At 44.4% G+C, this 12,857-nt stretch overlaps 1 protein-coding gene across 6 annotated transcripts in view; it reads right to left on the bottom strand.

The window, feature by feature from the left end:
• Positions 1–12,857, bottom strand: part of LOC147020304 (receptor-type tyrosine-protein phosphatase kappa-like) — a 374,226-nt gene that overhangs the window by 132,807 nt on the left and 228,562 nt on the right. For all 6 annotated transcript variants that reach the window (XM_085895598.1, XM_085895596.1, XM_085895595.1 and 3 more), the window contains one exon: positions 9,107–9,300. In XM_085895598.1, the coding sequence (XP_085751724.1) occupies positions 9,107–9,300 (194 nt within the window). The remainder of the gene's footprint in view (positions 1–9,106; positions 9,301–12,857) is intronic.

The following is a 12,857-nucleotide window of genomic DNA, read 5'->3' on the forward strand; positions in this document are numbered from 1 at the left end:
GTTAGAATAGGTATACCATATCCCTGTGAGTCGTAAGAGGCGACCAGGGTTGGCGTTAGGAAGGGCATCCGGCCATAAAACATTGCCTCAAGAAAAAGCCTAACCCCTGCACAGCAGGGAAAAATGGCTGTAAAAACGGTCATTTTTTATTTTATACATATGTTGTTGTTGTTGTTGTTGTTGTTGTTGTTGTTCTTCTTCTTCTCTCGGCTGCTCCCGTTAGGGGTTGCCACAGCGGATCATCCGTATGATCCGCATACTGATTTTGGCACAGGTTTTACGCCAGATGCCCTTCCTGACGCAACCCTGGTCACCTCTTACGACACAGGGATAAGGATTGGGTTTCGCCATGATTCCGGGCTGCCTTCCACCCTCTCATAGCGCGGCCCAGCGCAGAGCCACCATCCTCAAGCGATCCTCCAACCCAAGCCGCCGAGTAGCTGGATTTCAGGCGCACGCCACTACGCCCGGTTACATATATATACATATATATATATATATATATATATATATACATATATACATACACATATATATATATATATATATATATATATATATATATATCATACATATATATACATATATATATATATATATATATATACATACATATATATACATATATATATACATATATATATATATATATATATATATATATATACATATATATACATACATATATACATACATATATACATATATATATATATATATATATACATATATATACATATATATACATATATATATACATATATATATATATATATATATATATATATATATATATATATATATATATATATATATATACATATATATACATACACACACATATATATATATACACATACATATATATATATACTGAACAAAAATATAAACGCACCAACCTAAATATCTAAGTCAAGATTGCCATTATGGGAAAATGGTCAAACCGATGATATGTTTGAGCAATGGTTCCTTTGTTTTGCTCAAGACAGATGTTCCCATTGAAATTGACCACTCTGAGTGTGTGGACTCACACGTTGAGTAATCCTTCCCATGAGCACCATGGGGCTTGACAGAGTGATGGTCAGTGAGCGTGACCAGGACACAAACACTCCCTATAGCTTGCCCTATAAAAGGCCTCCCCAAAATGTGGACTGGTGCCAAATGTCAACATGCCACAGATGTCACAAATCTTGAGGGAGCGCGCCATTGGCATGCTGAATGCTGGGACGTCAGTACGGGCCGCTGCAGCACACTTCAATGTCCACCACTCCACCATTAGCCGCCTGAGAACGCGCCTCAGAGAGACTGGAAGCACCGTGAACCGCCCACATGCCCGGCGACCACGTGTGACCACCGCCGGTCAGGATCGTCACATGAGGCTGCAACATCTCCAGGATCGACTCCGACCGGCCACGAGGACTGCCGATGAGACTGTCGGGCTGCATAACAGGCGCAGGCGATAATCTGGTGATGTCCATGCGCCGGAGATGCACCGCTCTGCGCGACGCCAACGGTGGACACACCCGCTACTGACTGTGTGAACTCTGACAGTGACACCTCGGTTGTGTCGGCTGTTGTAGCGCAAAGACTGTCGCCAGAATTCTCAAGGAACTCTTTGAAATTTAATGCTCAATTGTCATGGATTCTATAACCAAATTGTTGTGAAGATTTAGTATTAATGAGTTCGAGGTAAAATAGTAACAATTGCTTGGTGCGTTTATATTTTTGTTCAGTATATATATATATATATATATATATATATATATATATATATATATATATATATATATATATATATATATATATATATATATATATATATATATATATATATATATATATATATATATATATATATATATATATATATATATATATATATATATATATATATATATATATATATATATATATATTGTTGCTGCCACGGATACCGAGACACCAACTTGTCACTCAGGGGGATAATTCCCCGGTTGTCCTTGGTAGAGCCGGGCCTGGGGCCACCGCTCACAATTAACGTTGTGGTACGGTGGGTTGTTTCAAAACCACGAACGCCACCCAGTCAATCACGAGTTCCAGTGTCCACCATCTAATTACTCCATTTAACTAGAGGTCATGTAGTGACTTGAGCGGGGAGCGCAACCTCGGCAAAGCACCATTGTTATCTCGATTATATTTTAATTAGGGCAGCCAAGCGTTTTAACCGCTGGTGCGTGCCGACGATTTTTGGTCAAATCTGTGGTCATTACCTCCCAATCTATCAGGTTCGGACAATGTTAGACCAATGGAAGGAAAGGACAAACAAGGACAGGTTGGAAATCGACAAATAATTTATTGATAATAAAATAAATAAATGGAAAGAACTTTTTATTTTCTGAGGTAAATGAAGGAATAAATTTCAAAACAAAATCAATCAAAATGCCAGGAAAGAGACAAAGAGCAAATGCTTATCGGGGGTTGACTTACTTACAGCTAAACACAGACAAGGGGACCCAACAGATCATTCAGGGGAAGGGAGGATAGAATCCTCTTGCTCACCAGAAAGTCGTCCGTGAAGTGAAAACGTCCTGAAATGCGTGCGTGTGTGTCACGTCCGTCGCCAGCACCCAGCCTTGCCGTGCACCCTCTCGCGAACAGCCTTGAATGCCAGTCAAGGTCTGGAGGGCACCGAGATTGTATGTCGTGGTTTCGATCCTGGTGTAGTTGGTGACCGACCCGTGCCTCACTTGTTGGCGGCACTGATCACACCCACCACACGCTCGCTTGCCGAAGCACTGGGAAGGACGAATTGTCTCGTTGTTGACACTGGTCAGACACCTGTTTCTTGCTCGCTTCTCAAGTTTACTTCCCGTTCTCTTCTCCCTCCCTGGCTTTCTTTCGCCCTGCTTTCTTTCCGCCCCCGCTTTCCTCTCCGCTTTTCTCTTTCCCGCTTTTTTCCTCTTGCTTTTCTCCTCAGGGAACGTACCTCTCGTTCGTTTTATATCTCCGGGCCGTCTCCGCGGGTGCAGTCCGCCCCAAGCTCACCTCACCACACTTGCGCACGGTTATCATGATGACCTGTGCGCTCTCAAAAAAGGTGGGCGTCAGAGCTTGCAAAAGATTGTTGCTGAGGAAGAGTGGGGGCAGGCTTCAGAGCTCGTGAAAGAAATTTGTGTAAACGTGTTTGTCGTAAAGAAAAAAGCTTCCCATAAGAGAGGGGATCTATCCTTTACCCTTCTCAAAGCATCACATTTAAGATCCGATTAGACATGGGGATGGGGCTAATTTGAACATGCATTTGAGGAAATAACTGTCTGAGGACCTGGATGTGTGGATGCATTCATCAGACCGGATTCTGAAATCCATAACAATATATACATATACATATACATGTCTTCTTCTTCTTTTGGCTGCTCACGTTCGGGGTCGCCACAGCGGATCATCCGCATGATCCGCATAGTGATTTGGCACATTTTTTACGCCGGATGCCCTTCCTGACGCAACCCTGGTCGCCTCTTACGACACAGGGATATGGTACACCTATTTTAACCAGGGTATACACCGGCCCAGTATACTGGTACTCATTTCACCGACCTCGGAAGGATGGCAGGCTGAGTCAACCCCCTGGTGTATTAATTCAGTGGCCCAACGGGGTTTGAAATCAGGACCTTTTGGATCCCAAGCCGCTGCCCTAACCACTGCGCCAACACCAGGCTACATATACATGTGTGTGTGTATATATATATATATATATATATATATATATATATATATATATATATATATATATATATATATATATATATATATATATATATATATATATATATATATATAGCCATGGACAAGGGAAACACTCGGGTTCATCCCGAATGCCTGGCCCTGCAGGCCGACATGCTGCAGATAACACTGCAGGCCCAGCGGGTAGTTGAGCAACCACAAACGTCAATGAACATGTCAAATCTAACAGGGTTCCCCATCTGACATCGGTTACCTAAGGAGCCAACTCAATGAATCGACGTCCGTGCCGTCAGGACAAACCTGTCTGTCTAATTAAGTACGGCCGAGTGAGAAACGAGGGTACATACTGGTTAAAGAGAGCAAATGACATTGCATAAAACTTCCCATCTAACAATAATGCAGACTGTGCTGGAACATTGGAGGAATGGACACCACAAGCAGGTTGAACTGAACAATTACAAGGGTTTATTGATAAGACTGCATGAGGAAAAGCAAGTGGCACAGTGAAGACAACTGGTTTATTCAAAGGGGGGCATTCAGGCAGCAAGGACAAACAGTATTCATGTGGTGCGGCAAAAGACATATATTGATATAGATTGCAATAAAGGGTCAAACAGCAGAGCTAACCTGACCTGTTTATCTTACCCAGTCTTACTTCGATTAACATGACAGGTGACATCAGAAACACTCCACAGAAGGTGAGATGATCAAGAGAGATAAGAAAAGCTGAGGTGTTGGTGACCTCTGTCTCACCCAGCACATACATGTGGGCACGTGCTCATCTGAAGTGCAGGGATGGTAAGGGTGGGGGTAATGAGGAGCAAAGGAAGTTGTCTGGGTGCTTGATGAAGAAGTGTGAGTGGGGTGCGGTCTCAGGCTTCGAGTGAGGACAGGTTGCGAGTCAGAGGTCGCTCAAAAAAGAATGGTTGTTTGGGCTTTGCCCTCTTTGTGCATCCACAGTAGATGAGTCAAAAAAGAGAGAAAGAACGCATAAGATTTAGAACTGCCTATTGAGTGTGGTTGTCAATTTTCGTCTCTTGCCCAATACCATGCCCAGACTGGATGATGCTCGGTCTGCTCGCTTCCTCAGCATTCCATTCCGTTTCCTTCCTTCCACTTCAGCGGCAAGCACCAACAAATCCTATCGTAACCACTCCATCCAGAAACAACCCTACAAACACCACACAAGCTCTTTGCCAGTGACCAGCTCTGATAATTTTTTGGGCCTCGGGGGGAGGGGGGGTTGAGTTTGATGGGGGTCATGAGTGAATCTCCACCTCTTGTTGGTGTGGTTCCCAGGAGCACAGGTTAAGGGAACTGAGACCCCAAGGCAATGGCACACAACATGCAGCGGTTCGCAAGTTAGTTATTCCATTATTTCATGTTTCAGATAGGGTCCTCCCCTTGTGTCTAGAAATAAATCGCACACACAAACACAAACACAAACGCACACACACTTTGGCTTAGAGAAGTGTGCCAAGTGTACATTCGTCCAGGGTGAACCAACAAAAGCAGAAAACATAAAAATTGACCAAGACACAACAATCCAGGAAATAGAAAATTAAACATCATACAAATACAACGGATTAGACACAGGCCATACCACCAAATATTTCAAAAATGAAACAATTGTCAAATAACACCTGCATAGAAGGAGGCTGATCTTGAAAACATACAGTATCTCACCCCGAGAAACAAAATCAAAGCCTTAAACCAGCAAGCAGTACCAGTGTTCCAGTGGAGCTACAGCATAATAAACGAGCCACAATCATAAATTAATAAACTAGATATTAAAACAAGGACACTCCTCCCAATCCACAAAATGTTCCACAAAAATCACTGCATCCTGAGCATGTAGCTACCAAGATGAGAATGAGGTCGCGACCTGAGGGAGCTCAACCAAGTGCACAGAATGAACCGTAGGATTGGCTGAGTACGTGAAAAGCTCAACAGATTACCGAATCCAATGTGTAAAGACAAAGACAGTAAACCAGAAAAGGTGTCCCGAACACAACTCGCCAGAAATTTCCAAAGACAGGTGCAACGGGAAGGTGTCACATATGAAACTGAAGCAGAAATGAACACGGCTCCAATGACTCTAAAAAAAGACAAGTCTGGAGACGACGATGGTTCACGAGCAATGTACACGGTTCGCCTTTTTTATTTTTTGACCTTCGAGGGGACGCCACGGGCAAACTGGCGGGAATCGGGAAAAACGTAAATGATGAAAGTTGTAGTACTCGAAGAGCACCACTAGCATACCAACTTTCATTCGAAACAATTGAAACCCCTAGGAGCTCGATGTCCAGTTTATTGATTTTTTTTGGACATTTTCGAAGTTTGTGACCTTGTGACCTTGACCTTGGGACGAAAATGAAAAATCGAGCTCCGTGGGGCTATGCAGGTGCCATTGGGCTAACCAAATACTGAAACCCCTGCCAGATTCGACAAACCCCCTCGGAGCAGATGTAACTTGAAACCGGCTACCCCCTAAAAACACATGCTTTTGGGCGTGGCTCCATCCATAATGGGCGCAGCATGTCCTTTCTCCGGAAAACACAACTCGATCACGATACAAACCTCGCACCCTAATTTTATCAATATCCGATCAAAACCCACGGAGCTATGCTCGGGACAGACAGACAGACAGACAGACAGACATACAGACAGACAGACACACACCCATAACGAATATAGTGGTCACTTACTGACTCGTGAACCAACAAAGGAAAAATATATAACAAAATATCAACAGATACACACCGACAACTAGGAGAACAACAAAAGAGCAGGGAGGTACAAAAGAAAATTGGACAGACTAGGTATAGACAAACAAGGCTCATTGGAATAGCAGAGAGGAGATAAGCTCTACTGGGATGGAGAATGGATCATTATAAATGCCCAAGACAAAGGATACGATACGAATGGCTTTAATAATATGGCATGACTGAGTCAATCAGACAGGTGTAGGTTCTGCAAGGTAGAAACAGAAAGCACGAGCCACCTCCTATCGGGATGTAAAAAACTCATGTCAGAGCAGCCATACACACAAAGACGCAACAGGTTTTGTAGAGTAATCCACCGGCACATATGCAAAACTGACATCCCAGTTCCAGAAAACTCGTGGAAACATGAATCAAAAGCAATCATTGAAACCAAGGCAGTATCACGTATGACCTAATGATCCCATCGAGCTTGAACAAAAGAAAATAAAGTATTGTGACCAGATATAGTACTTGGGTACAAAAATTAAAAGACGGCATTGCTAATTAAGGTGTCAGTAGCCAGTGATTTTGGCGTAAACAATGTAGAAATCCAGAAAATTAACACAAAGACCTCAACAACGAAGTGAAAATATATTGGAAGCTGAAGAATGCCAACGTTGTACCAGTGATAATTAGAGCAACGGGAATGATAAAAAACACAGAACATCACAGGGATATTAAAGACCATCCCTGGGAATATTACGACAAGCAAACTACAGTTGGAAGCTGTTCGGGGCTTGGTGACGATCATGAAAGAGCCCTCGGCATAAAACTTTGAGAACAAGAAAACTTCACAGCTTGGCCATGAATCATGTATGATCCCTTAGTGAAACAAAGGTGGATACTTCGAGACCTGGGAGGGCTCCATTCTACCCTCTGAAACCTGCATATGGAGATAAGAACCAACAACACGCACACGACAACACCCTCTCCTTGCCCCTTCAGTCATGGGTGAGGCTCATGATTCTGTGCAATAACTGTGATGTGGCAAATAAAAATGCATATTCGGAAATATAACGTTAACAATCATAATAATTACTGTTAAATAAACCTTTAAATGGAACTGTGCACTTTCATTGAACATTCATTCAGACTGAAAAAAGTTTCACACATTTATAATTGTTCTGAATTGTAGTTTCATATGAAATTTAAGCATCTTGATATCTCCAAATAGACCCTAATATTGATGTTATTAATATATTGATTGTATCATTGTTCGATAACATAAGTGCACAAAAATGCTCTGCAATAAAAAAATACATGCAAAAATCAAGAGCAACATTTCCCAGGAGGATCCACATTTCCTGGGATGTTACAGTACTTCTGTGGAGGGTCCATTACTTCTGGGAAGGGCTCTGCATTTCCCAGGAGGGTCCAGTAAATCTGAAGAGGGGCCAGTACCTACAGGAATAGTCCGGTGCCTACAGGGAGGGTCCAGTACATCCAAAGACGGTCCGGTACCTCCAGGGTTGGTCCAGTACCTACAGGAATAGTCCGGTGCCTACAGGGAGGGTCCAGTACATCCAAAGAGGGTCCGGTACCTCCAGGGTCGGTCCAGTACCTCTGGGGAGAGGTTCTGTACTTCCTGGGAGGGTCCCTTTTTTCAGGAAAGGTCCTGCTTTGCCCAAATCTTCCTGTTCCCTCATATTGCTCACCTTAATCTCCCAATTTTCAGTATCATTCATCCAAGTATTTTCTGAAAATCATTCGATGGCCATTGCCAGATAATCGAAGTCCTGAATATACACAAAGGCAGATGCTGTCAGTAGTTTAAGGCTTTTGGGGTCAAGTAAATAATTTATAACAAATGGATTTGATAACTTCCAATTTTCAAAATGTGAACCAATCAGCATTGTTTGCCAATTGGATGTTTGGCTGACATTATTGATTACCAAAAAAAACTTGCTGGGAACTGGTGAGATCCATTCACATATGGTTGGTAAAGATGCGTCTCGATAAGGAGCAGGCACAACCGAATTTTCCGATTATTAACACCTCGCACACTCCATTTCCAAAATTGTTGGCATGTCTACCAAGAGACATTAACAACCATTGCTGGATTTGACAAAGAATAACTTGGAAGTGGGCGTTTCATACTCAAGACCAAAAAAAGCAACTGCCAAAGGATAGCAATCCTCAAGGGAATTCGACCACCGTGTGGTCAAGGATGAATCCCACTCTGCAGTGAAATCTTCGGACCAGAGCCTTCTTCCCCCGAGGAGATTACAATAGTGGGCATGTAAATTCTGTTTCCGATTTCACGTCTTAGTAGCAACCTACCACAATCCATGGTAGACACAAAACATGGCAGGATGGTCCACTCATCATCCTGCCTTTGGATCCCCCTTCCTTTTTGTCTCTCCCCTCTGTTTCCATCTTCTTCCAATCCTTTCATTTCCCTCTTTCTCCTCCAGAACTTATCAACTTTACTTCACTTTCTATATAATCCCCTCTTCCTTGAATTTTCTTACTTCAACTTTAGTTTATATTGTTACACCTAATGTTTTTTTTTTTTTATCTCATTGTGATTATAAATTCGTTCTACAAATATTTTCAGGTTATAAAAAACAATGACATCTGAGCACATGATGCTTCACCTTGATCCGTATGCACCAACTCACCTCGTACTCCTCCTTGAAGCCATAAGCTTCCCCCGACTTCATGTGCTCGATGTGCTGCAGAAGATCAGACACTCGAATGGCCGGGTGCGGTCGGCTGGCCACATATGGCGACTCGCACGGATCCCGTTTGCGATGGAAAGATCTAGGTCGTGTCGAACTCATAATATCACCTCCATCTGTGCCGCGTGCTTCATCTACACAAACCAATGGGGACAACAGGGTGAAGGTCAACACAGCTCAGCTATGTCAGCAGCAGTCTTCCTCATCGTTTTGATCCGAGGATGCTGGGTTGCACACGAGTAGCCAGATCAGGTGTAAAGGCTACTGCCAAAGGATAGCAAAAGGATGTCTGACTCGAAAAAAAAAAAACCCAACAACAACAACAACAACAACAACAACAACAACAACAACAACAACAACAACACGCTCACGTTCTCCCAATTCTGCTTCTTCTTCTTTCTATTAACTTCCTCCTCGTCTTCTTCCTCGATTTTTTTCTACACTTCCATGACCTAATCTGTTGAACTCTCTCATACATTATTTTTAACAACAAAAACGATCTTATAATGCTTCATCTTCCTCTCTCACACATGTGGTACTCTTTACTGTTTCACAATGCACTACTCTTCTGCTATTTTAACAGACTGCTCTCATTTCGACCTCTCCTCCATTCCTTGCCTAAAAAATCCAACTATTACAGCGCTTCTTCTCTCCATTCTCTGAATTCGCCTTCATTGCATCCATCAAGAATTGTGTTAAATCGCATCTCTGACCTAAAACTTTTAAAAACCACAGTTTGCCATGGATGTTCGCTTTCCATCAACCATTCTTTTTTTCCAACTTCAGTACCAACTCACTCCCTTCACCCCTCACTCTCACTCTCAAAGCAACCATCCCACTCTTCTCCCTCCAAGCCTCCCTCTCACCTCTCTCAAAAATCCCCCCCTCACCTTTCTCCCACCTTTCATCCCCCTCACTCATCCTTCTCAAAGTTGCCCCCCCTTTCATCCACCAAGCTGCCTCCCTCCCTGCCCTCTCTCCTCCATCTCTTCACTCCACCTCCTCAAATCCTCAACTGCCTTCTTCCTTGTCTCTTGTCCCCCCTCTCCCCCAGCACCACAGAGCCTTTTCTCCTCCTCATTCGGCCCCCTCCCCTCACTATTCTGCGATACCCCACACACTTTCAACAACCCTCCTTACCTCCCCCCCTCGTCCCTTGTCCTACCCTCCCCCTCCCCCTCCACCTCCTGCACCCAAAGCCTCCTCCCCTACCTCTTCATTAAAAGTGTGTACCTCAAATATCCGGGGCCTTCGCTCAAACCTTTCAGATCTTTCCATGCAGGTTGCCACTGACAAACCAGACATTATCTGCCTAACAGAAACTTTCCTCTCCCAAGACGTGTCTGACTCCCAAGTATCTCTCCCCGGTTACTCCCTCTTACGGTATGACAGACCTGAGCCTCCTCCTGGTGGAGGTGTTGCTCTCTTCATCAAAGACTCTATTCCTCACTCTCCATGCACATCTCTCCATCCTCACTCCCCCACACCCCCAGGAATACCTCTGCCCACAGCTTCCCCTCCACTCCCACCTCATGTTTATATGTGTACTGTACCGTCCACCGAACAGTGATGACTCCATCTACACCTCACTATCCGAAAACATGGACCAAGTTCTATCTTCTCATCCAAACTCTCTCTTCCTCTTATGTGGTGACTTCAATTGTCATCACGCCAGTTGGCTAGGTGTGGGTACCTCTCTCACCTGCCATGGCACCTCAGCAAAAGCTTTCTGCGACTCATTGGGACTGACTCAATCGGTCAACTTCCCGACCCGGATCTCAACCAATGGTACTCCATCTCTTCTGGATCTGATTTTGACAAATTTCCCTGACAATATCTGCTGCTCTTCCTTCTCTCCAATCGGTTCTTCTGACCACGTCCTTGTCAAAGTGGACATCTCTCTGGCTGTTATCAGAGAACCACCTCACCGCCGTCGAGTCTGGCATTTCACTCAAGCTGACTGGCAGGGTCTCCAAGCAGCCATCAAACTTACAGACTGGTCTCCTATCACTACTTTCTCAAACATCAACTCATCCTGGGAATTCTTTCAAAGAAACTTGCTCTCTCTCATGCACAGATTTATCCCCTCTCGTGTTCAGTTGTCCTACCCTTCCTCCCGCCCTTGGTTTACTGAAGCTTGTGGTGAGGCAGTTGTCCTGAAACAACTTGCCTTTGCCTCATGGAAAGCAAACCCAACTGAGGGTAATCTCAATTCTTTCCACAAATCTCAGAACAAGTGTGTATCTACCCTCAGGAGAGCCAGAAAACAACATTTTTCTCATCTCAAGTCTGAACTCTCAAACCTCTCTCCCTCCTCAAAATCCTGGTGGCGTTTAATCAAATCTGTTTCTGGTGTATGTTCCCACTCCATCCCCTCCCTTACCTCAAATGGCCGCACTGCTGATTCCACACGTGATAAAGCTGAATGTCTAAACTCGGTGTTTGCAGCTAAATCTTGTGTCCTAAACCCATCACTTTCTCAACCCACCTTACCCAGTCACACACAACTGTCCCTGGACTCTGTGTCCTTTTCTCCTGACAAGGTGGAGAGCTTGCTTTCAAACCTCGAGTCAGATTCTGCAACCGGTCCAGACGGCATCAGCCCACGTGTCCTCAAAGCCTGCTCTTCTGCTCTTGCTCACCCTCTCTCTGTTCTATTCACCCTCTCATTTGCCCAAGGTCATCTGCCATCTGCTTGGAAATCTGCTAACATCACTGCCCTGCATAAAAAAGGTGCAAAAACAGATCCCTGTAACTATAGACCAATCAGCCTTCTCCCAATCATCAGCAAGGTTATGGAATCCATCATCGCTTCAGACATTAAATCCTTCCTCTTCTCCAATGGCTTGATTTCCAATCATCAATTTGGTTTCAGACCAGGTCACTCAACCCTGGATATGCTGCTTCTGCTCTCCCATCAATGGATGGAGGTCCTCAATGCCAGACAGGAAATCCGATCCGTATCCCTGGACATATCACGTGCTTTTGACACAGTCTGGCACCCTGCACTACTCACCAAACTCTCTGCCCATGGTATTCAAGGCCATCTCCACTCATGGCTCGCAGACTTCCTCTCCTGTCGCAGTCAACGTGTGGCCCTAAATGGAGTTCTTTCATCCCCTCTTCCTGTGCAGGCTGGAGTTCCTCAAGGTAGCGTTCTGGGCCCTGTTCATTTTCTGCTTTTCATCAATGATCTCTCGGACTCTCTGGAAAATCCTCTATTTCTCTTTGCCGCCGACTCCACCCTCTGCCGTACCATCTGTCATCCCTCAGACCGGCAAGCAGCAGCTTCTTCACTCACTGCAGATCTGGATAAAATCACAAACTGGTCCAACACGTGGAACATGTCTTTCAATCCAGACAAATCTCACACTCTCACTATGTCTCTTCGAAAGGACCACTTACAACCCCCCCCCCCCCATCCACTTTCTCAACAATCCTCTGGAAGAAGTCTTTTCTTTCAAGCTTCTAGGTCTCACTATCTGCCATGACCTTTCCTGGGAAAGTCACATTTCCAACCTCGCCTCAAAAGCCCGTCGCCGACTGGGAATCCTCCGTCGTGCAAAGTCCTTCCTCGGCCCTCTTGAGCTCCTGACCACTTACAAAGCTTTTGTCCGTAGCCTGATGGAGTACTGCTCTCCCCTCTGGGCTGGTGCTCCTGCCTCCCACCTTTCTCGGCTTCACGCTGTCG

Source organism: Eptatretus burgeri, chromosome 9 (genome assembly GCF_056783735.1).
Source record: "Eptatretus burgeri isolate ZD-2024b chromosome 9, Ebu_testis_v1, whole genome shotgun sequence".
NCBI lineage: Eukaryota > Metazoa > Chordata > Myxini > Myxiniformes > Myxinidae > Eptatretus > Eptatretus burgeri.